Genomic DNA, 26,172 nt, shown 5'->3' on the forward strand with positions numbered 1-26,172 from the left:
CATTAGGATTTAGAAAATCTGGTAACCCTAGGCTTATCAGAACTCTTCTCACAAAATATACTGCTTAGGAATGAGGTGCCACTTCAATGTGGTGTTCAGAGGGTACATGAGTAAGCGAATAGTGACTAACCACAGACCGTCTGACTCTCTTCCAGAGAGAGCGGGGCCGGTTTTGCTGCTGTCCTTGGAGATGAATGTGTTTGTGTGTTTGTTGAGCTGGGTACAGATTTAGGCCTTGCTGAACTGCTTGAGAACGTAGAGGAGATGCTGAGGGCTGCCCTTGGCTAGTCCTCCTGCCCTGCTCAGCTTCTCTGCAAAAATAAATATTGAATCAATAATTAGTGTTTGAAGTGGACTCTAATTATCTGCCTTCCTGGAGCGGTCGCACCTCTCTGGGTGGCTTTGATTAAACAGTTGATGGGTATGAGTGTAGTAAATGGACTGGGCTCCAGTCTGGCTTTTGTCCTGACCTTGAGACTTAAAATTACCAACCATTTCCAAACTCAGTTTTTCCATCAGTAGGATTATACAAGCAACCTTATGAAGTTATTGTGAGGATTAAAAGAGTTAATGTATATACAGCCACTGCTTTGCCTGCTGGGTTTTTTTTTTTTTTTTTCTTTTTTAAACAATTTCCCCAAACATTATGCTTGCCTGGTTGTGGTAAAGTTGTTCATCTAATCTCTTTATTACTTGAACACATGTACCTTGGGGACTAGGAGCCCATCCCGTTCATTATTCACAACAGGTATCATGGTAGCATACAGTAGACACTAGAAGGAAATTTGCTAAGTTGAATGACTGTTGATGTCTATTATCTCAGGGATTTTGCAAACAAATCCCTTGTTGCTTTCTATGAAGTCACATTTACAGAACTGGTTCTCTAGGCTTGAACTGGTTAACAGAGGTATAGTGAGTGTTGTTATGCCTGAGGGTCTGATTCCTGAAGACTTCGGGGTAACCTGAGTCCAGCAGGTGGCTTGAAGACATGCATCAGTGTACCCCAGTATGCCCTGCAAATGTAACTTTCTGTGACTCAGTCATGACTTAAGAAAAGGTTGGAAAACGATGTTCTAGGTGTGATATAAAACATTCAGTCATTATTAACTATGACTTGGTGCTCTAACACACTGGCATGGAGTGGGAACTTCTGAACAATAGAAATGTGTTGTTCACAGTTCTGGAGGCTGGGAAGTTCAAGGTGCCAAAGGACTTGATGTCTGGTGAGGGCCCATTCTCTGTTTTACAGATGGCACCTCCTTACTGTGTCATCACATGGCGGAAGGGCAGACAAAGCTTCCTCAGCCCTCTTTTATAAGGCACATTCCTGAAGGCAGAGCCCTCATGACCTGATCACCTCCCAAAGTCCCCACATTTAATACCATCACTTTAGAGACTAGGATTTCAACATGTGAATTTGGGGCAATACCAACATTCAGACCATAGCAGTACCTTTTTTGTTGTTGTTGTTGGTACTGGGCTCAGGGGCACTCCACCCCTGAGCAACATCCCCAACCCTGTTTTGTATTTTATTTAGAGACAGGGTCTTGCTGCATTGCTTAGGGACTCACTTTTGCTGAGGCTGGCTTGGAACGAGATCCTCCTGCCTCAGTCTCCTAAGCCACTGGGATTATAGGTGTGTGCCACCGCACTCAGCTAGTAGTACCATTTTGAAAAATAAGTTTTTGATTGATCTAGCAATCTGGCTAGATCAGAAAGATACACAGTACACTGAAGTTATTTGAGAGGCTGTACTTGCAACTTTCCCTAATATTTTTCTCCAAGTACGTTTCTGTAATTGGGAGAGGACGAACCCTCATAAGTCTTATATTTAACATATTAATGTTATGTTAAATGTTAACTTATGTGTCCCTAAATCTAAAAATGATCAAGTAGATACAGTTTATACATGACACTATAGCAACCTTCAATGGGGGTTAAATACAGCCCACATTTAATCTAAAACAGAAATGTCTGTTTCTCAAGGAAGAATGAAAAGGTGTCCATCCAGGAGAAAATAATACCTGTTGAATCTTAAATATTGAAACAAAGAAAAATTTTAATTCAGAGACTAAAAATGAGTGTATTTAAGATATACAGCAAAAGTTATTTTAAAATTAAATGAATTTAATGATCAATGATTCATGAAATATCACGTGCATTGAATTAATGTGTGTATAAGCACGTACCTCCTATGTGCTGTGTGTAATGCTGGGTAACCACGGTGTCAGATGTGGTTGCTGTGCTCAATTTTCTCACAGCCTATAGGAAGAACAAAGTTTATTTCCTATCAAATATTTTATGTTCATTTATTCGTACTAGTTGTGTTCTAGATCCAGAATTGCTAGTGAATTGCAGGTACATACTTTCTGAATCTGCTCAGCACCCAGGTCTTCCAGGAGGTATAAGTAATGACTCCTTGATCCCTATCTTTGGTTAAACCCATTAGGTTCACATCCATGTGAACTTCTGGATTATTCTCTTTTTCTTTAACTAAGCTCGGCTCACCCATAAAGGTAGTGCCATTTTTTGCACATTCACATTAGTTTTTAAAGATTATTTCTATTGGCTTGGTGTTTTCCTTCCCTTCAAAGCTCATGCGTGACTGAGAAATCCAGGTATTTTAACCTATTGTGTCCCATTTACAGAACACCTGAGAAACTTAATTGAGCAACTTCTGGTAACTTTGAAATAAATATTTATGGTTTTTAGAGTTCTATTCTTTTGAGAAAAATAATAGGTGAATGATTAGTGATGATATTCATTAATATTATTAATATCATTAGCATTATTGATAATAAATTATAACAAACTCTAGATTATGATTTCCAATTTATTTATTTTTTTGCAGTACTGGGGATTGAACCTAGGACTTTGTACATGCTAGACAAGCCCTCAGTCACTGAGCCACATCCCAAGGCCCCAACCTATTTTAATGTGGCTATGTCAGTTTCATTGAGGTGTTCCCAGAAATGAAAACGTGGGATCTAATGGGTTAAGGTATCAGATGATTTAGTAATAATAGAAAGAGGCAGTGTTGTACTCAGATGGTCATGCATAACACACCATAATTATGAACACATACAGTTTACTGTTATAATCAAATAAAGCTATAATAAGAATGAGCTGGCACCTTTCAGGATTTACATATTTGTTCTTGGGTGGCATTGTAATTAGGGACAAATGGTTCATGTGATGTTCAAATAAATGACTATAATTAGTATTACTTTCATGCAGTCAAGCTACATTTTTTATTTTCCTGAAACAATGTACCCTTTCATCATCTTCACACGCCCACTGACACTTGCAGATGAGAAAAGATGAAGGTCTGGCATCTTACTCATCAACGATTGGAGAGTTCTTGTGTTCTACCATGACCTGCTCTGGGCTTAAGAGTCCATGTCTTCTTCTGAACCCCTTCCCCATCCTGGTTCCCACTCCCCAACAACTAGGAACTTTTCAATCAGAGCTGCATCCTGCTCTGCCCCTGTCCTAGAGCTGAGGAACAAGGAGGGAGAAGTTCCAAAGCTGGAAGGTTACCTGGCAACGTGGGGAGGGAGAGAGACTCACTGTGTCATTAACCATGCAAATGGCGTGAATCAGCAATGGATCCCTGACACCTAGAGAGTGCCTGCAGAGGCGTAGAAGGAAGAGCTATTTCTCAGTAAAGTCCATGTAATATTGATTGCCCAAGCCAGGATACTTTTGAGAATGAATGGGGGACTATTAAACTTTCACTGGGACTGTAGGTATAAGCCATGACTATCTTCAGAAAACTTGGACTGACTGTTACACCTCTTCTAAGTGGGCATTGGAGAGAGAAAGAGGTGGGAGTGACTGTATTACACACTGTATGAGCATGTGTGTCCTGTATGTGTCGTGGAAGTGGAGGCTGATGGCATTGGGAAAAGGATGCCACATAGTCCTGGAAGCTGTTTTAATTAGTGTCCACACCTTTGTTCCTTTCTCCCCTACTTCTTTCCCTGCTAAAAGACTCATTTTCTAAAATAATGGCTCTGATTTTTTTCTGATTTAAAAATTTCTCTGTTGGTGGTTATGATACCACTGATTATCAGTGATGAGTTGTGCTTCCTCGAATGTTGAAGTTTGAACATTAGAGGAGCACGCCGAGGCAAGCATATGAAGCAGGTTGTATTTAAAGGTGGTAACACAGACTTCTCCTGGGAGGGATAAGGGGGCCATGGCCGGTATTCTGATATCTCAAGAAGTGAGAGCCCCTTGCCCCTTTTATAGACTAAAGTCTTCTTTGTTCTCCTGCTCTCTCCCCGCTTATCTTTCTCTTGTCTGCTGTGTGACTAGGCCCAGGAGATGCTGGTAGGATGACCAGGGAGTGAGCAAGTGGGCTAGAAGGGTCAAGGTGGAGTCTGGGCAGGAAGGGAGCGGCAACCCAGGGGCATTGATTAGTAGCTCCCGTCTGCTCAGGAGTTGCTTCATTAACGACCTTTTTGGGAGGGGTGGTTTTAAAGGGCACTGGAGACATGAACATTCCAATCTCCCAGGGGCAGTTTCCAACTTCCCAGACTCAGATTGGCCTCCATTTTCTTGATTTGACCTGATTACCTATTCTACATTAACTGCCTGTGTTTAATTCTGGTTTCAGTTAGCAGAATACATCCTGTACCTGGCTGGCTGGCATCTGTGCCCCCCACTCCCTAAACGGCTGGAACTTCCAACACTGGGACTTCTTGCTGCTCCTGACCTATGATTTCCTTCCTCCACGTCTTTGCTCATGTCTTGTCATCTCACTGCCTGGAGACCCTGATCCTTTGTGCTTACATAATTTCTATCCGATTTCCTTGACCCAGTTAAAAATATCAGCTCTAATGTTGTGGAAAGCTGAGAATTGGAAGAAAAGTGGTTCTCTGTGAAACCTTCTCTACTCACTCTTTACTTAACCCTTTACTTGAACTTCTAGAACTTGTGATACAGACCTCTGTATACGGAGCCATGTGATAGCTTTTGTGCTTCATTACCATCATTTAGATAAATGTCTTGATTTCCTACTAGATCAGAAGCTGTTACAGGAAAGAATGAAGGCTGGTTCTTCTTTGTAACACTTAAAAGAACTTTCTTTGTGTGTGTGCTTTGTGCTTGGTGGGCATGCAACTGGTTGTGGAAGGAAAGATCAGAGACTGAAATTCAAAATTGGATGCCATTTATCTCTGCTTGGGTGAAGAGAAGTTGCAGACAATGCTTCACTTGCTTAGAGACTTAGAATGAAGGCAGCGGAGGGTGTGGGATTCTTGCTGGCTCTCAGGAGTGGTTTCCTTTCTCTCCCAGGAGGACCAGGGGAGGTAGACGAGCTTTCAACATTTAGGAAGTCTGTTAGGACCTTTCAAATTGGAACTGCGTCTTTGGCTTGGATGGGTAGTTACTATATTATTCTATTGCTGAATGGCCCATATGACTGTGGCAGGGCCCTTTTCTAATGGCCTGCTTTTCAGGATCTTGGTCTCCAAGCATCTTGTGACATGGCTAGTCATAATTGCTGGAGGTCATCCTTAAATGCAAAAATTTGAACTTTGCCCAAAATTACAAGCAAGGTCAGCCTTCTTTTTTTAAAAAAATGACAATTCTGGAACTAGCTTTTCTGGTCATTTCAAAAACCAAAATGACTAACAGTTAAAAAAAAAAAAAGAACTGTCAAATTGAATCTTCATCCCTAACGAATCATAATCCCTGCCATATGTCCTTGGCGCAAATCACGTTGCCTGGGGCTTTTCATTCTATGCAGTGAGGCATGCTGGAAATGTGTGTTGGAGAGAAGTGCTCTTGCCATTTCACACCCTGAAGGGGGTCCCAGAAGTTATTTCCCAAAAAGGATGAAATTCAGGGCATCTGTTTTCTCTGGCATTTGGAGTTTTAGAACTATGGCAACGATATGTATTAGAACTGGCACATATGACCAATCTTCATCTAATCAATGTTTATCAAAAATCACATCAGAAATTTTCTCTACCAGCCAACTCAGATTTATTTAAGTCTGTTTACTATTAAATCCTGAGCACTGCAAAAGAAAAAAGTAATGTGGATATTTACTGTGTCTTAAATCTTCTTTATTTTACTAATACACTGATAGGATCCTATTACTGTAGAATCTAGCTTGTAGGCCAGAGCTTGTGATACCATAAAAAGAATACCACTCTAACCAAATATCTAAGTGTATTTTGACTTAGCAATAGATGTAGCCAGGCATATTTTGGCTAAGATATTTAGATTATGAGCTGCCAAGTAATTACAGGGTGACACTCTGACATATCCTCCTGACCTGTTTTTATTTATTGACTCAATATATAACTACTCTTAGAATATAGACTTTTCAAAAGCTGAATAGAATCTCAGATTAAATTTAGCCCTGTGTTTCCCTGTTGGATATGAGAAAAATCAAGATTCAGGGAAATTTAGTAATTACTCAGAGTAAGTAGTACAGCTTAATAGAAATAGTGCCAAACCTAAGTGATGTAATATATTTGCTACCACATTATATTGGTCACGGGGTCAGCTTAGATTCACAAGTTAGGGAAATAAAAATAGATCCTACTATATTTATTTATTTATGGATTGAACCCAGAGGTGCTGTGCCACTGAACTATAGCCCCAGCTCTTTTTATTTTTTATTTTGAGATGGGATCTTGCTAAGTTGTCCAGGTGACCAGGAACTAGAGATCCTCCTGCCTCAGCCTACTAAATTGCTGGGATTAGGGATATGCCCCACTGTACCCAGCAATCCCATTTCTCCATGGAGATAATGACAAAGCATTTCTGTTAGTTCACCAAACTTATAAAGCAAAAAATTTCAAATATTTTAGACCTTTTGAGGTGTTTATTGCATTTTTAATTGGAAAAAAATTTAGCCACTATTATGAAATATTTTCCCTCCATTTTGCTTTCTCATTTTGTAAGTTAAGTTACATGTATATTAAACTCTCTTGGTTTTGTCCCATCGACCACTGAGTCTCTGGTTTTCAATTTTTTAAAATTCCTTTTTCTCTGTGTTTCTCTGTCTTTAGTTTGGATAATTTCTATTGCATTCTCTAAGGCTTACTGATCTTTATTTTTTCCTGCAACGCCTACTTTACTCTTAAGTCCACACAGTGAGTTATTTTATTTTCACATTTTGTATTCTTTTAGTTTTAGAATTTCCATTTGCTCCTTTTTTGAATAGTAGTCATTCATTACTGTTTACTCATCATTATGCTGATCTTTTCCTCTAAGTCCTTAAATATCTGAATCAAAGTTGTTTTAAAGTCCTTTTTGGTATTTTCAACATTTCTGTCATCTCTGGATCTGTTTCTGTTGATATTTTTCCCCTGGTAATGGGTCACATTTTCTTGTTTACTTGCATCTAGAATAACTTATGATTGCATGTGAGACATTGTGGTGTTAGGATATTGATAGTTTGGATTTTTTTTTAAAGAAGGTCAGCTTCTGTTTTCTTAGGCAATTAATTTCTGGTCTATAAACTTGATTTCATTTAAGTTTAAACTTTGTTGTGAGTCTAGAGCAGCATTTTTGCATTCTCAGTTGGATATCCAGGTGATCAGTGAAGCCTGTCTCCTTTGGCTGATCAGTAGTGCTGTGTCTCTCAGCACTATGTGACCTGCAGAATCTCCGTTCAGCTGACACTGTCTGTGAGCTGTTGTATGCCAGGCCTCTCCACTGATATTGGCTTGCCTGTGGGCAGCTGGTGATTCAAGGAGACCCCTGTGCTAACTTTTAGAGGTATTTCTATGTCCTTTTCTATGACTCACTTCACTTGCAAATTCCAGCTGCCTCACCATCCCTGAATTCTAATTGCTGCCACCAGTGAGTGAGACTGCCATGCTCTATTTGCCATGCTCCCTCTTTGCCTGTGTTCCAGAAGGTGTTTCCTGGCAAAACACCAAGGTTATTGTGTGAAAACCTCTTGCGTTCCCCATCTTTCTGGGATCACAGTTGTGTGTTACCTGTGGTCCAATGTCTGAAGGCAGTTGCTTCATAGATTTTGTTCAATTTTATATTTACTGTGGGGGAATTAGTCTGGTACCAGTTTCTCCATTATAGCCTGAGGTGAAAGTTCTCTTCCTTTTATGGTGACAATGTACTTGTTTTTGTTTTGTTTTGTTTGCAGTGCTGGGGATCAAACTCAGGACCTCATACAGGCTGGCTTGGCATGTGCTCTACCACTGAACTACATTCCCAGTTCTTAGGAATTTTTAATAGACAAAAAAAATTCTATGTATTAGGAAAAGAACACATAAATTTCCATTCTACATACTGCATGAGTGTCCAATCTGGAGCATCAAATATAAATGCTACCTACAGGACTTTCTTTGACTTGTGGCTAATATGAGTGGTTCAGTAATGGTTTGTGAGCTGACACAGTGAATTCCAACTTAATATCTGACCCACTTATTCTGTGGGTTCTTCAAGTTGTCACCCACAGGGGCACTGGCAGCAGGTACTAGATGGACATTTGGCGTTAGATGGGGAGGTAGCAAGATGCAAGGGGCATTTCATGAACAGTTGGGATTAAAACAAATAACTATAAATCTCTGAGGCTTGTATCCTCAAAATAAGCCACTCCTCTCTAAAATCTAGAGATTCCCACAAACTGATCCAATTTGAGAAAGTTGTTTTCAAATCTTTCCTACTAAAAATGCATTTCCTCTGCTGCTTCTACTGTGTGTGTCCTATGCCTCAGGTGAGTTGGGATCATTTTGTGTGTTGTTTGGAATCCAGTAAGCATAAAAGATTGACAATCACATACCAAGCTAAGGGATGGCAGCCTTATTGGTTCAGTATGAAACTCCCCTCCCCCATGCTCAGTGTGCTTCTTTTTCCCTGCATTCTTTCTCCTTCAGATCTTCCCTTCTTATTGCCCTGGAATGGACAGAGCTAAGAAAAGATTGTCAGGAGGATCTGACTCAGGGATTCACACCCTCCAACCCTCACAACCCAAAGTCCCTTAATGGGCACTCCTAACTTTGGCTGCTGCAGTGCAATGATTTGGACAGGGTCATCTCACATCTGAGTGCAGCACTAGGTACTGTGCATGATGTTGAGAGCCTCTGCTGCTTACTGTGGTGCACATGACATACAGGAAAAGAGTCATCAGCTCTGAAGCCTGCACGCATTTTAAAGAAGCATCAATTATCTGACTCATCCCAGAAACTAAAGTGTAGAAATCAAACCAAGTGATTTTTTTACCTTAATGCTAGAATAGCACATGTATCATAGAGAGCAAATGATGCTAGATGTTCATTCTGTGTTGTTTGGGGTCCAGTAAGCATTTCCGTTTTGGCTGGGGTCTGAGGGACCTGTGGCTGAGGGTGTGTGAAGATCCTGTACCTAGTCTGGGGATCCTGTACTGACTGTAGATGCTCAGGCACAATCAGAAAAGATTTTGGGAAATGGTCTGCAAAAATTGACAAGGCTATCCTTGGGTTTTGCATTGCATTTTAATTGTAATGAGGCAAATTGCATCATTCTGAGCCTGACCAGAAAGGTTTTCCTGCCCCTCTATTCACTCACCAATGCAGGGCCAAACATTATTTAGACATTAGCAGGGCTGGTCCTGCCCTCTTCCTAACAGGGAGGTTTTCCACAAATAACCCTGGAACTCAGAGCTGCCATCTCTCATCTACTGTGGGACATGAACGGTTGTCTGCAAAGGGGAGGTGGAGGTATTTATTTGGACTTTCTTATTTCTTTGTTTGGGACCAAAATGGTGGTCTGCAATGGCCACTGATCCTTCTGTCTCATTTGGGACCTTGAGATGGCACTTCCTTGTTCTATGGAGACACAGAAGTAAATAGGATTTCTAAACAGGAATTTATAGAGTTCATGTGTGCTGCTTCCTAGTGGCAGGTGTGCAAATTTTGGAAGGGATGCGGAGACCTGAGCATTGCCCAGGTAATGATCAATCTCAGCTGTAAGGATAAAAATTGCAGTCTCCCCTGGCATCTCAAACTCCATCAAGGGGGTTTTCCCGAGGGTAACCCTGAAAGCTGGCAGAATCAAGGGTCTCAGCCAAGAGAGAGTTTTGGCAGGTGATTGAGTTGAGGGGTTTTTGTATGTAGGTGTGTGTATGTGAGTGCCTATGTATCTGTATGTGTATGAGAAGTGTGGGAATCTCATAAGGAGAGGGGTAAGGTCCCTAGGGAGAGAGGCTGCAGTGATGCATTGAACTTTTCAGACTAAATGACTAAACAGTGGTGGCACTGTATTCATAAAGAGAGAAATGAGAAGGAGCCAATTTTAGGGTGCTTTTACAATGATGCTCTCATGAAGTCTTTGTGGAACTTCCATTCATAAGTGATCTCTCTTTGCTTCTGAATTCCCAGGGCCTCCTTTCCACTTGTGCTTCTTACCACATTTCATCTTGATAATCCCTGTATGTGTACAACTCCCCCTCACCCATCCTGAGCCTCCTGGTTGAGGGAACCATGATCGTTGGATCACCCAGGTGCTTTATTCACCTCTCATACACTCAGCAAACATCTTCAAATTGAATATGAATGCATTTTCAACTCCTTCTCTCTAAATTTTGTTGACATTGTTGGAAAAACTTGTAATTAAGAAAGAGTAAACAGATCAGTATTCAAAGTGGCTAATAATCATATAATTAAAATGATAACATGATAAGTGGTATACATCTTGAGTTTCAGAGAATTTTGATATATCCATGTCATCGCTGACATTATAAATACACATGATTTTAGCAACTGATATTCACCTAATCACAGTGTCTAAATGTTTTTGAGTGTAAAACAGGATTCCTAATACCCGCTTCATCTAATAGGTCTGTGATGATCACATTGTTCTAAAGGTATCAAAGCCCTTTGCAAATTTAATAGTGTTATAAAAAGACTGAGATTGTTGAGTACATTTTGTCTAACAGAGAAGAGAAAAAAAAAAAAAAACACATGCACATCTATCTAAAAAGCCTACAAAAACCACGAATGTTCTAGTATATGTTTTCAAGCACTTTATTTGTTGCTTTCACTGGATACATCTTTTAAAAGGGCCCGGTGGTGGCTGCTGCTGCTGCTGCTGGTGGTACTAGTATAATAGATTCTGTATAGCCTTTCATAATTTATAAAGTTTGCATGTATTATCTCAGATTTGATAGTTCCTCATTCATGAGGGAGTAGCGCTTTACATTGCTAACTCACTGTTAAAAAGAGTTGAACTGAACTGCAATGTCATTTTAATTCAGGTACATTTAGTTAAGATTGCAGCTAATGTTCTGAAATACATAGACTGATCTTCAAAAGACATCTGAAAGTAAAAACAATACCACAAAGTTGCTGAGGACACTCAATTTCATGGGTGTTCCTGTAAGGTGACAGTGCTGTGACAGCCAACTCTGTTGTCTGTTTCTTGGCCAAGCCTTCCGTTTATGATTATGAAAGACAGCTGGACAGAGACCAGTCCTGCCTCACCCTCCTTCCCTTCCCTTCCCTTCTTTACCTATCTCCTGCACCTGCACAGGCCTGATATTGGGGTGTTGGAATCCATTATCCCAGGAGGTCCCCCAGAACTTCACAGAGTATACTCAGCTGATTAGTGAAGGGGTCTGTTGTCTCCACAGCAAAGTGCTTGCAAATATTGACTGTCATAGCCAAACAACAGAAGGCATCAAAGAGGTGATGTTTTGGCCAATTTTATAGTTATGTATATTCTTTCCCACTTGGCCTATGGGGTGTTATTCTGTGCTCTGGCTAAGTCAGAAATGCAAAATCTATTCCCTAGATAGTCCAGAATTGACTGAACGAAGATTTAAAAGCATATGAAATTGGACACTGCATGATGCATATGGGCAACACTTGAAATCCAAAACCTCTGCTAATCTTTATGTATCTGATGGTAGTTCTCATGTTCATCTGCCTTCTGTAGTAAAACAAGGTCCAGTCCAGAGCATTATTGGGACTCACATCTTGGGTACTTGCTATAGTATGTTCTAATTTTGGTTACATTCCCCTTTAGACTGTGAGCTCCTTGTACTTATCTTTATACTTCCTGGGAGAAGTATCTAATGAACAGCAGGAAAGCAATATGGCTTACTGGATGAATAAGTAAAGTGAAAGCACATTCATGAAAGAATGTGTTCAGTGAATGGAGAGCCATTAAAAATTTCATAGATTTTGATAAATCATATTGCAAGGTTGTTTTGTTAATTTGAATGCCAGTTAGAAATTGGTGTTAAACTCATTCTTTTAAGATCATACACACATTCTAATATCATGATCTTTTTGGACACTGCTAATAGGCATTATTTATCATTATGGCTTATAAAGTACTTAAATGAATTTTATTTCATCAGAAATATTTTTAATCTGCTGACTCAGATTTGTTGCTGTTTGAGTTAGGCAGTTTTCCATTCTTGGCTATGAAATTCATCTTGGAAGAGCTAAAGAACAATGAAAAGAGGAAAAGAAACCAAATAGAAAACAAAACAATATAGTAACACATAGTGATTCACTGGTTTACAAGAAATAATCAACTAGTATTTATTATGTGCATGAGTAGGCAGATGCAGGCATCTTAGTCTCTTTGGGTTGCTATAGCAAATTCTTTAAGTGGGCTTGTTGCTCACAGTCCTAGATGGAAAAGTCCAAGATCCAGGTGCTGGCAGATTTGATCTCTAGTGAGCGCCCACTCTCTGGCTCAGAGACAGCATTTTTTTGGCTATACCTTCGTGTGGCTGAAGGGACTGCTGGTCTCTGGGGTCTCTCTTATGAGGCCACTGGTCCCATTTGCGAAGGTTCTGCCCTCATGACCTAATTATCTCCTATGTCTTCACCTTGGGGCTAAGATTTCAACATAGGAATTTTTTTGAGAGGGGGAAGCAAGCATTTGTGCCTTCATAGCGATATCTCCAAGAAGACAAATTTTACATGGATGAAATGTGAAATAATAAAATGTGGGATTAGATGCCAAAGAGAAATGTTGGATTTCAGAGAAGACACAGAACTTTGTAAGGAAAAGTTCCAGGAAGGAAGTAAAATCTCACTGGGCTTGTAAGGAAATTAGTCAGTGTAAGAAAATAACTTTGTGTCTGTGTTCGTTTTCTGTGGTTGTATAACAAATTAGCACAAACTCAGTGGCTTAAAACAGCATATGGGTATTATCTCATCATTTCCATAGAACAGGAGCCTGTCTAACCACAGTTTATGGGGGGCCCTCTGCTCAGGGTCTGGGAGACTGAAATCAGGCTGTCGACTGGGCTGGTCCTTTGTGAACCTTTGTAAACCTTCCTCAAGGCCCATTTGGTTTTTGGCACAGATCTGTGCTTTGCAGTTTCAGGACTGAGGTCCCTGCTTCTGCATAGGCCATCAGCCCAGGCTGCCCACGTCCCTAGCCATGGGGCCTTTTCATGAGCTCTCACTCAGCATGGCGGCTCCTTCAAGGTCAGCAAAAGAATCTGTCACTTCTTTCACTCTTATTTATTTTAGGCAGTTATTTAGCCTTTAATTTTATACATACTTAAATGTAGGGGGGAGAACACAAGATTTTAAAAATATAAAACCATGATAAATTTACAACAGTTTTCACATTTGTTCATTTTTAATAGAAACATATCATCAGTTCAAGTAACTTCTCAAAGCCACTCTCACAGCCTGCCAAGATGGCTGCCATCCATTCTCTTTTAAAGGACTCCCTTGATTAGGTCGGTCCCACCCATTTTGATTAACTTAAAATCATCTGCAAAATCTCCTTACTTTTTCCTACTGTTTTAGTCAGCCTTTTTTTTTCATCACTATGACCAAAAGCCCTGACTAGAACAACTTAGAGGAGGAAAAGTTTATTTTGGCTCATGGTCTCAGAGTTTCAATCCATGATCAGCGAACTCCCTAGCTTTGGGTTGGAGGTGAGGCAGAACATCATGGAGGACGGGCATGGCAGAGGAAAGCAGCTCAGGACATGGCAATTAGGTATTGGAGAGAGAGCTCCACTCACCAAGGACAAAATGTAAATCCCAAAGGCACACCCCAGTGAGTTTTTTCCTCCAGGCACATTCTACCTGCCTACAGTTACCATCCAGTTAATCATATCAGTGCATTGGTCCACTGATTAGGTCACACCTCTCATAATCTTATCATCTCACCTCTGAAAATTCTTGCATTGTTTCACACATGAGCTTTTGGGGGATACCGCACATCCAAACCTCACCATGTATATTGTAACCTAATCCTGGAGTGAGCTCCTCCCACACTTGCCATGTTCCACTGGCTAAAAGCAAGTTTGAGCTCCCATGAGCACTCAAGGGTTGGGTCACTAGGGGACACTTTAGAATCCCGCCTGTGACAGTGTCTTCTTTTGCAAATAATTCCTCTTTAAAATTTTATTTTATTTTATGTTGGTAAGAACACATAGCACAGGGTCTATGCTATTAGCATAATTTAACGGGTATAAAGGGTTGAGTATTGGTACCCTGTTGGACAGCCGATCTCTAGAGAGCTTATGCATCTCGCTTGACTGAAACTTTATTTCAGCATTCCATTCTTTCATTCAGTGGCTTTGATGATTGTAGATATCTCAATGTAAGTGGAAACATGAATCATCTATCTGTAAGTGGCTCACTTCACTTAGCTTAAAGTCCTCAAGGTTTATCCATGTTGTTGGATATTGCAGAATTTCCTTTTATTCCCCAAGGGTAATTTGTATTCCATTTTGGGGATTTTCTTTGTCTGTTCATCTGCTGATGGATATTTAGGTTATTTCCACATTTCTACTACTGTAAATAGTGCTGCATTGAACATGGGAGTGCGACTATTATTTTCAGTATCTTGATTTCAGTTCTTACAGATAAATACCCAGAAATAGGATTGCTGCATCCATGGTAGCTCTATTTTGAAATTTTTGAGGAACCCCTAAGTGGTTTTCCATAGTTGCTGCTCCATTTTAGATTCTTACTGACAGTGTACAGAGATTCCAATTTCCCCATATCTTTGCCAACACTTGTTTTCTTTATTTTTCCTTCCTTCTTTTCTTTTCCCTTCTTTTCTTTTCTTTTCTTTCTTTCTTTCCTTCCTTCCTAATAACAGCCATCCTGACAGATGTGAGATGACAGTTCATTTTGTTTTCATGTGCATATCCCTGATGACTAGTGACAGTGTCCCTCTTTTCATATACTTTTGATCATTTGTATGTCTTTGTTTTGGAAAATGACTACTCAGGTCTTTAGTCCATTTATATTTTAATTAATTAATAATCAATTAATTAATTATTTTGGGCATGATGGCACATGCCAGTAATCCCAGTGACTTAACTGGGCAATTTTGCAAGACGCTGTTCCATAAATAAAATAGGACTGGGGATGTAGCTCAGTGGTAGAGCACTTGCCTAGCATGTTCAAGGTTCAATCTCTAGTACTTCCAGGAAAAATTAATTATTTTGGTGCTGGGGATCAAACCCAAGGCTTCATGCAAGTACTTCAAGGAAAGTACTGGGTCACTGACCTATATCCCCAGCCCCTAGCCCATTTTAAAATTGGATTATTAGTTTTTGTTTTTGCTATGGAGTTGTAGGATTATAAATGATTCTTTTTGTTGTCATGTGAACATGTTTTTAAATGAAATTTTTTAAAAAGGTGATTTTTAAAAGGGACCGTGGGTAATAAATGCCAGACTAAGGAAGAGAACTTCTTGTACTTGGAGCTTTTACTTGGGGGACCAGCTGTCCACAGTTTTAAGGAAGAGGAAAGGAGCCTAGAGTGAGTTCTAATTAGAGAAACCACATCATCATCTCGGTACTCCGCAAGAACTTCCCAGCCGGTCTCTTGGCTGCTGGTCTTGCTTGTCTTCCATCTGCCTCTTCTCACAGTCCAGGTGATCTTTCCAAAACGTGCATCCAATCCTATCACTACCCTGCTGAAAATACTTCTGCTGACTCTTAGTCAGAACCCAGCTCTCCAGGCCCCAGGGCAGGCCTGCCATGCTGTTCAGCTTCACACTCCAACACGCGCTTCCTGTGCCCTTCGTTCATGCTCCAGTGAGACAGTAGCAGCGGGGTGAAAAGAGGGAATGGATTTGGGAGATGCTAGTAAGTACAATTACCTGGATGTGAGAGAGGGTGAGAGAGGCTACCTGAGCCCATTTTGTGCTTCTATAATTGAATACCTGAGACTGGGTAATCTATAAAGAACAAATTTATTTCTCACAGTTCTGGGGTCTGGAAAGTCCAAGATCAAGGCTCCAGCATCTGTGAGGGTCTTGTTCTTCCTGCATTACCACCTGGCAGAAGGTGGAACCCACTTCCATGGACCCTTTTCATAGCAGCATCCATCCATTCAGGAGGACAGAACCCTTATAACTCAAATACTGCCTGGTAGGCCCCACTTCTCAGCACTGTTGAATTAAGCATTGAATTTCCAACATTGGAATTTGGGGGAGCACATTCAGACCACAGCAGAGGGGAAGTCTACTCCATGAATGGAAACAGGGATTGCAGGTACAGTAGGTATGGGTGAGCAGATGAGTTCAGTTTGAGGTCACAGTAGAACATCACACCCAAGGAGTTCTTGCATGCTTGACCTTGACTAGGTACTATAGGATCTATACAGGAAGTCCCAGACGTGACCTTGAGACAGATGAGAATATGTGTACCACTAGGAAATTGGAGATCATGAGAGAAGAGGAGCAACAGCAAGATCATCACCAGTGGTAGATTCCAGAGGTGGAACAATAAATATGTCACTTAATAGCTGAATGAAGTTTTCCCCACTCCATGAAGGACCCAATAAAAATAATGACAGGTAACATGTTGTTTTTCATAGTTTCTGAGGCTCGACCATTTGAACAATGGGTGACATTATTAGAACCTAACTTGGGGGTGCACAAATATGTCAGGAGGAGAAGTTTCAACTTTGTCCTGAGTTATTTCAAATTGATTTTATCCAAGTCACTTAACAACCTGGCTATGAATCTTAAAGTTCTTTCCTGCTTATTTTGGCCTGTGTGGAAGTTGATTTTTTTTTTTTTTTTTTTCCTTTTGCTTTGTAGCATCTAGTTTTTTTCTGGAGAGTCTAGGGTCCAAAATCTTTTTAAGCTATCCTGGTCTGCCTTCCTAATATGGGGACATTATCTGGGGACAATAAATAAAGAGGGCTGTTGCTTTCTTTCCTGATGCATGATGGATTCTAATCTCTGCTTCTTTCCTGTGTAACTGAGTAGAATCCATCATACTCACATTCAGTCAATTTGCAGGCTCATTTGGTCTTTGGTGCCCTATGGTCATTTACACGCTGCCCTTGCTTTTGGGCATAAGACTAGTGCCGGTGCTGCTGTGGCAGTGACCTGACCCTGCTGCTACCAACACTACTTCCCAGGAAGCGCCCCCACTGGCTTGGCACCCCCTCCCGGGGCTGCTTTGCCAGCTGCTGTTGTCTTCACTGCCTGGGAAGTGTTTCCCCCCAGGCACACAAAGTAGATAAAGCAGTTCTTTATTCATTGCTGAAGTTCTGGTCTTAGTTCCAAAACCCTGAACTCTGAGGATGTTGCTTCTGGTCAGGAGTTCAGGAGTTCAGAAAGCCCTCCAAGGGGTGACAGGTGGAAAGAGGCATTGATACTGTTGTGCAGTGCCTTCCAGGTATTTTAGTCCATTTTTCACTGCAATAACAGAATCACCAACTGGGTAACTTATAAAGAAAAAAATTATTTCTTAAGGCTTTGGAGGCTGGGCCGTCCCAGGTCAAGGGACCCACATTTGGAAATGGCCTTCTCTCTGTATCATCACATGGTGGAAGGAAGAAGGGCAAGAGATCACATGTGCATGTGCACAGGAGCAGGGTGGGTGATGGGGAGAAGAAGAGGATGAGGGTGGGGAAGGGGAAAACTCATCCTTCTATCAGGAACCCACTCCTGAAATAATGGCATAATCTGTTCGTGAGGACAGAGCCCTCATGGGCTCTTAACGTGTCTACCCCTCAACATGGTTTTCAGGAGGATTAACTTTCCAACACATGAGCTTTGGGGATGCATTCAAACTGTAAGACTAGGTAAAGACTGTGAATCTGTCAGCTCTTTCAGGCATGTTGTTATCTAAAAAATGGAACCTTAATCTATCAGAATGTCCCCTCTACTTCCCCAGGAAACAGAATCTAAAACCATTTTGCAGGAGTTAGTTGGGAGGCCAGTGGAGGTCTTAGGCATTTTGCTTGACTCTAGTTTTCTTGGGCCTTAACGTGTAATGGGGTGAAAGTTGAGAGGGGAAAGTTTTGTCTTAGATCTTTACCTTTAGTGACAGGTCATCTGTTCATGTCCTCCAAAAATGTTTGTTGCTCATGGCAGGATGTATCTTCCTCTGATAATGTCCCAAGTTCCTCGGAACAAATGACACACCTACCTTTGCCTTGTGTTATTAGTCTGGGTAATGCTAGGTGGTGCTGTGGTGACCACCCCCCCATCTCAGTAGCTTTACACAATGGAGGTTATTTGTCATGTACACAAAGTTTTTTGTGGCTGTTCATTGTTCACCATCTTGTGGCTGTAACATCTGAAACACACACCTTCTGTATTAGTTCCCTAGGGCTGTCAAGATACTACAACTGAATGGTTTAAACACAACATACATGTATTCCCTCATGATTTTGAAGGTTAGTAGTCTATAATAAAGGTTTTGGACACATTTTCTCTGAAGTCTCCAAGGAAGAATCCCTCCTTTTCCCTTCTAGCTTCTGATGGTTGCCTGTAGTCCTTGACATTCCTTGCTTATAGATACATTACTTCAATCTCTGCCACCACCTTCACATGACAGTCTTTCCTGGTTCCAAATTTCCCTCTTATAAGGTCACCAGTTATTGAATTAGAGCCCACCCTCATCCAGTATGACCTCATCTTAATGTGATTGCATCCACAAAGACCTTATTTTCAAACAAGGCCACTGGCACATATAATAAGTATTAGGGCTTCAATCTATATTTTGGGGGGACACAATTTGACCCATAACACCTTTAAATGTGTGGCTAAGAAAGAGAAGAATGGAAGGGACATCCTCTGGCTATTAATATTCTCCCTCAGAAGTGATGCATGCTAGTTTCATTCACAGTCTACTGACCAGAACATGTCCCAACATAACAAGGAAGGCTGATATATTCAGGGGCACACGTGGGTGTTTGCTGAGCATTACCTATTTTTTCAAATCCTCACCAAGCTTTTTCCCTCTGACTTGGGAAGGCTCCAGGGCACATATGAAGCTGGGTGGTTCTGTATAATGTGAAATATCTTTCAGGAAACACTGCTAGACTTATAATATGGCTCAATGAAAAGCAAATAATTTCTATAACTTATAAAACTACTTTTGTTTGGTTCTTTGGTTTATCTTAATCCAGAGATTATAAAATGGTGGTCAACAGGTTGAGTCTTTTCTATAGATTTGTGTGTGTGTGTGTGTGTGTGTGTGTGTGTGAGTGTGTGTACATGATGTTTAAGAAATGTAAGCTGGCTGGGTGTGGTAATGCATACCTGTAATCCCAGCAACTCTGGAGGCTGAGACAGGAGGATCGCAAATTCAAGGCCAGCCTCAGCCATTTACTAAAGCCCTAAGCAACTAGTGAGACCCTGTCTCAAAAGAAGAAATAAGGACTGGGATAGAGCTCAGTTGTAAAGTACCCCTGGGTTCAATCCCCAGTACCAAAAAAAAAAAAAAAAAAAAAAAGTAAACAAACATTTAGATTATCTGACTTTCCTTGAACAAATGGAAGCTCTGACAACATCTGAGCCCATGTTTCCACAGAAAACCAGCAACGAGGAAAACAGCCAAAGAAGGGCTGCCCTCTGCAGACAGTTCCATCTCTGCAGCTCTCTGTGATCCTCTCCATTGCTAAAGTATTAACCAGCACTGGGGCGGAGCATCACCTCTAATTCGTCTTTGTACTTTCAGCGTTGTTTTCTGACAGTAGACATCCCCGCCTTATATTTACACTTTTTACTCACTTACTTTATTGAACTGGCCCTTGCAGGCATTTTTCTTCGTGACCTCAATTTTCAGTAAAATTCTTCATTTTTATGTATCTCATCACATCCTGGTGCTTCTAAGTATTCCAGCACTTCCCACAAACATCACCTTGAACTCATGACTCAGGGTGACTCCTTGGGTGGCCGTTTGTGATGGTAGCTCTTTAAGGTGAATAGTTGACAAAGACCTGGAAATACCTACAATGGGGATAGGTGGATAAATATTGCAGTTGGGGACATTTGCATACATTTGACTGTAATTAGAAAGATGCCTGTTGGCTTGTTTTCAAGTGAATCCTTACTGACACAGTTTTTGTGCCTTTTCTCCCCTGCATAGACCACTGGAACGATCCAGTGAAGATGTGGATATAATCTTCACACGACTGAAGGAAGTTAAAGCTTTTGAGAAATTTCACCCAAATCTCCTTCATCAGATTTGTTTATGTGGTTATTATGAGAATCTGGAAAAAGGAATAACATGTAAGGAAGACAAGTCCCGTGGTATATTTTTGTGTGTGTGGTTTGTGCTCATTTTGTGGCTACCCCATGGGGATAGAGAGCATGCAGAGGGTTTAGTTATGTGCCAAATATGTAGACTTCAGTCGAAGTTAAGTGGGCCATTCCACTTCAGTTCCACATGGACATTCCCTTAACTCCTTTGTTCACAGCATGCTAATGAGTTTTCCAGGGCAGCCCACTGCATTCATTTAGCTGTATCTTTAGAAATTAAAATAATTATCTTCTTTGATTCAAAAAGTATGTGATCAATAGGATATTAGAAAGAAAAAAAAGTTTTCCTAGTTAATGCTAGTAGTAATGTTTTGAATTTACCCCATCTAGTCCAGGAACAATAAGGGGCAGGGAAAATAAAATGACAAGGTGACATGTTGATTTTCTTTTTTCTTTTTTCTTTTTTCTTTTTTTGTAGTACCAGGGATTGAATCCAGAGGTATTTAACCATGGAGTCACATCCCCAACCCTTCCTAAAATATTTTATTTAGAGACAGAGTCTGTCTGAGTTGCTGAGGACCTCGCTAAGTTGCTGAGGCTGGCTTTAAACTCACAATCCTCCTGCCTCAGCCTCCTGAGCTGCTGGGATTGCAGGCGTACACCACCGCACCTGGCAACACTTTCATTTTTTAAAAAAGCATTTTTTAATTAAAAAAGTAATACTCCTCCATCTGTTGATATGCTTTATGCTGCGGTAACAGAAAACTCCCATCCAACTGCCTTGAATAATCAATTATTCATAGGAGAAGGAAAAAATTGATTTACTCATAAAAAGTCCTGAGGTAAGATGACTTTGGGGTTAGTTAATGAAGTGGTTCGATGATATTACTAAGGTCCCAGGTCCTTTCTTCCTTCCTCTCTCTCTTTTTCTCTTTTCGGTAGGTGTCCTCAGCTGCTGACTTTTGCCCTCAGGCTTCTCACAGATGGTCCCCAGACAGCTATAGCAGTTGGAAGCATTTCATGCTACACAAAACATGCCCTGTGGAAGGACCGTTTCTTCTTGTGTCTGTTTTTCAGAAGTCCCCAGCAGACTTCCTGTATTGTCTGGTTAGCCAGTATTGTATCACACGCCCAAGTCCAAACCATCACTGGCAGAGATAATGGAATGAGCATGACTGATTTAGAGCAGTCATGATTCCGCAAGTGGGGCTAAGGAAGGAACTCCCACACTCTGAGCACCTGGCCTGTGACGAGGGTGGAAACTTACATGAAATGTGCTTCAGTTAGCTACAAGGCGTGAATCACTCCTGGCGAGGAAGCAGCAGGGTCTGTCACAGCATCCTTATGGAAAATACAGAAAATCAACAAAAAAATGACCTACAACCCCAAACTCAGAGATTGTTTTTAACATTTTATATGCATCCTTCAAGATGTTTCCCATGTGTACACAAACATACTCACACTTCTATTTTTAAAAATCATTTATACATTCCATTTTAAGCATATATATGTATATATTTTATTAATAACAGAAACTTCATTCTTTTAGGGGCTGAGAATGTCTGCTTCTTGAGGTCATTTTCAAAATGAATCTTCCATCGTATATAATGGGAATTTGATTGACAAATGATAATGTCTTTGGGGGCTGAGAAGTTCATGAAAGGCAGAGCCCTAGCTCTAAAACCAGCCAGGTCCACAGACTGGGAGCAGCGGAGTTGCAGGGAGGCTGGGTATAAACCCATCAGTCCTCATGTTTAAGAGGACAGTTGGTTGGTACGAGATTTTGAACAAGTGTTTCAGGGTTACTTTCCAAAGTCTGATCTTAACATGATATGGGAACTAAGGTTGTACCTAAATATCTAAATATTTCCTTTCTGGGATTACAAACTCAAAGAAAAGTCAGGTTCAGAAATTTTTCTGAGAATCATTTTCAAATACCTAAAAGCTGTCAATTTAGAAAACAAACAAGAAAATACACCCTGATGATACATACTTTAAAATATTTAAACAAAGCAGTTTGAAAAATATTTATCAGTCAGCCTAAAAGGAGACATGCTATTCTAGAAAACACATTAATTTTAATATAGTTTTAGGAAATTGGGGTAGTGTAGTCTGTTAAGTCAAATAACCTTGTTACTGTGTATGCCACATAGTATCATAATTTTCCAAGAATCACAATACAGTGAGATGTATTAAGATAAATGGCACAGAACATCAGTCACTTATTAGATTTAAAGGATCCTATAGCTAGGGTTGTCATCTCATATTATAGCTGTATAAATATGGAAGAGCTCTGTTACTAGAGTTCCACTTCGTAGAATATTGAATAAATAGAATATAGGTTTGTTGATGAATGAGATAAAGAAAAACATGCTGTAACTAGATACTGGAAGGATGGTAAGCTCAGTTAGATTCAAGTTAGGCTTATAATAACTAGTGCAGAGCTATCAGATTATGGAACAAAACCAACCTTTGTTTGGTATATTTATATTACTGTTTTCTTTTTCAGTATTTCGCCAGGGTGATATTGGAACAAACTGGTATGCTGTCCTGGCAGGGTCTTTGGATGTTAAAGTATCTGAGACCAGCAGTCACCAGGTAACATATAACATATTCTTTTTCTTTTTTTTTTTTTTTAAGTGGAATTTATTTTTTTTAAGTACATCATTCCCATGTCTTTTATACCATCAAAATCCTATTTTCAAGTCAATTTCCTCTTCCCTGTGGTAAAGGGTTCAACAGTGTTTGCTAAATGCCTACGTGAAGTCACTCAATAAGCGTTCACATGAATAGGTAGCATGATGTGCGTAGGTGCTAGGCACTGGAACATGTACGGCAGGGACACAGTGCCTGCCTTCTAGAAGCTGCTATCTCTTGAGAAATGCAAACACTTCATTTGCAAAGTGATGACCATGGTTGTGCCCGTGAGATGTGACCACAGGGGGAAAGGGAGTCTTCCTGGGTTTCCTCTTGGATCTTTCCTCCATCTTTTTTCCTGACTTTTCTTCAACCTAGAAGTGACTCCCCTCATCAGTCTTTTAGGAGCCACAGGGATGAGGGATCCTGTGGTCAGTATGGCCCCTCTAAAACCTTGAACTATGTCTCTGCCTTGTCTTTTCAAATGTAAGAGGGCCAATAATTTGTTGCTTCTAAAATGCAATATCAGCTTCTATCTTCCTTAGTTAGCTCTGAAGAGTGTGGCCCCCTAGTGGATAAAACTCATATTCTTTTTTCTTTTTACAATATTGTGAATATTTAAAATTGTCATCTGTAGTGACCCTTGCCCCATGGTTATGACATGTGGCCTAAAAGTACACAACCAAGAACACCTTGAATCTGAAAAATATGGCCCCATAGGGTCACCTCTACATAGCAGTATGAAAATGATTCATGTTTACCTTCACTTATATGGAATTGTAAAAACTGGGGGAAGAGAACTGGGTAATTATCAAATCAGCAAGAACGATCAAGTAAAATAAAAAAATCATTTAACGAGACCTGCATTCAAATACCATGTTTAAGATAGCATTTCCGAGCCATTTCCATGGGTAGCACACTTCAAATGTGAACGACATTCATGTTACTAAATTGGTTGAATTTTGTAGGACTCACATGCATATTGGAGGCGTGGGCAGTCACCATCTTGAAAATGGAATGCTGTCCCACAGACTGTGGGTAAGGTGGGCGTTTGGAACTTGGAATATGGTTTCCTGTGTTAGGCCCATTGTGGGTGCTCAGACTCTACTTAGCCCATAGCAAACCCTTCCTGTGCCTCAGTGCATGGAAAGTTCCATTAGACACACTTGGAGCTTTCGTTCCCCAACTGTGATGGCTTGGTTCCCTCTTCCCCTCCCTCACAGAATTTCAGAGATGGTCAAGGCGACAGATGGTTTTGATTATTGTAAGCTGCCTCAGTTTCCCCATGGGATTTAGAACAGCTGGCGTATCTTGGTCAGTTGCCACATGCCAGGCAGTGCTGTGAGCACGTCACAGGTCTTTATTTACTCCTTTAATTCGCACACAACCCCACGAGGGAGGACATATTACTGTTCTCATTTTACACATGAGAAAACTAAGGCTCTGAGGTTAAATAACTTCCCCCAAGTGATGGATCTAGGAATTGGTGGAATCAGGATTGGAACGCCAGCAGTCAGGCCCTGGACACATGCTCTTAGTCACGGCTCTGTATAATTTGGCTCAAAAGAAACACGGCAAAACACACAGCTTCCCTCTCGCCGCCTCCTGTTTCCTTTCCCAGTGCCCCATCTTGGGCTCTGCACATCTGCTATCTGTAGATAGTGTCCTGTTGGGCACCCTCTGGGCGTGTCTGCCTAGAGCCACTCCTGGTGCCCCACCCAGGTGTCACCTGTGTGGATGTGCCAAGGGAAGGGGGCCTCCAGGAGAGTCCTTCTCCTTGGTCCCTCCTGTTCTCCTAGCTGGTCCTGAAGAAGTCATGATGGGGAGAGGGGAGAAGCTGAGGAGAGAAAGGTGAAGGAAGAGGGAAAAGGGAAGGAAGGAGAGAGAGAGAGAAGAAACCCCTTGGAGGAGAAATGAGGAGAGAGAAGAAGAGAAGGGCTGCTGTCCCCAGGGACCCATCAGCAACACTGGCACTGATGCGCCAACACAGCAGACGCTGCAGTTGACATGAGATTTTGATGGTATTAAAATAGCATGTGGCCAGAAGCTTCAGGAATACAGTCGGGGATCAATGATCTCTCCCAGCGAGGTCCTAGCAGACTGTCTGAATCAACCTTTGAGGTTCACTGTGGATTTTAAACTTTGTTTAAATTTTAGTTTTGGATTTTAGCTCTAGCTTTGACCTCAGACTCAATGCACAGAACTCTCCTCAGCTGGACGGGGTTTCTCCTGGGTTGTCAGGAATTATTAGCTTTATTCCAGAACTGGCTTATTGCCCCCTTTATATACTCAATGCCATAATATCCAACCAGAGTTTTCTGGATTGATTCCTATCACCAAGATATAAGGAAGTACATTGGAAGTACATTGACCCCTACCCACTCCCACCCTCCAGAGTATAGCTGAGACACACAGAGGGTCCGCCTTCCAGCAGCTCTGGGGGCAGACATGGTTCTGGCCACACTGCAGAAAGATGCCAAGGGGAACGAGCAAGATGCGAACCTCCACCTACACCAGGTTATTTCAAAGGGAGAAACAAAAATTACCTAGCTATCTGTGCTAGCCTTGCAGTGGGCTCTGGGTCTCGCCCAGTGACAATGTGACAAATCGGGATGATGAAGGACTGATGTGTTAGCATGGCAGAGTGTTCCCTGGGTAAGTGAGAGTTCTGAGGAACAGAAAAAATAGGAGACAAGGAGACAGAGGAGAGTTGAGGGGATCGAGGGGGGGGGGATGTGGGGAGAGGAAGAGAGGTTTTGAGGAATTGGTTCACGTGATTGTGGGGGCTGGCAAGTCTGCAATCTACAAGTTAAGCTGTCAGGCAAGAGATTTGGGTAAGAACTGAGGTTGGAGTCTCGCGTACAAAGGCTGGAAGCCCAGGCAGAAGTTCTCTGTCATGGTCTGGAAGCAGAATTCTGTGGGAACCTATTTGCTCTTAAGGCTTTCAGCCGATTGAATGAGGCCCACCTACTTTACAGAGAGCAATCTCCTTTATTTAAACTGTACTGATGTGTTAATAACATCTAAAAATTATCTTTATAGCAACATCTAGACTAGTATTTGACAAAACCAGTGGTCACCATCATCTAGCCCAGTTGACAGTAGTGGGTTATGGACCATGGAG

General features: G+C 41.1%; 1 protein-coding gene across 4 annotated transcripts in view; it reads left to right on the plus strand.

Moving 5' to 3' along the window:
* Window positions 1-26,172, plus strand: part of Rapgef4 (Rap guanine nucleotide exchange factor 4) — a 279,641-nt gene that overhangs the window by 20,993 nt on the left and 232,476 nt on the right. For all 4 annotated transcript variants that reach the window (XM_047543020.1, XM_047543011.1, XM_047543009.1 and 1 more), the window contains exons 2-3: window positions 20,299-20,441; window positions 22,921-23,009. In XM_047543020.1, the coding sequence (XP_047398976.1) occupies window positions 20,299-20,441; window positions 22,921-23,009 (232 nt within the window). The remainder of the gene's footprint in view (window positions 1-20,298; window positions 20,442-22,920; window positions 23,010-26,172) is intronic.

This window comes from Sciurus carolinensis, chromosome 3 (genome assembly GCF_902686445.1).
Source record: "Sciurus carolinensis chromosome 3, mSciCar1.2, whole genome shotgun sequence".
Lineage (NCBI taxonomy): Eukaryota > Metazoa > Chordata > Mammalia > Rodentia > Sciuridae > Sciurus > Sciurus carolinensis.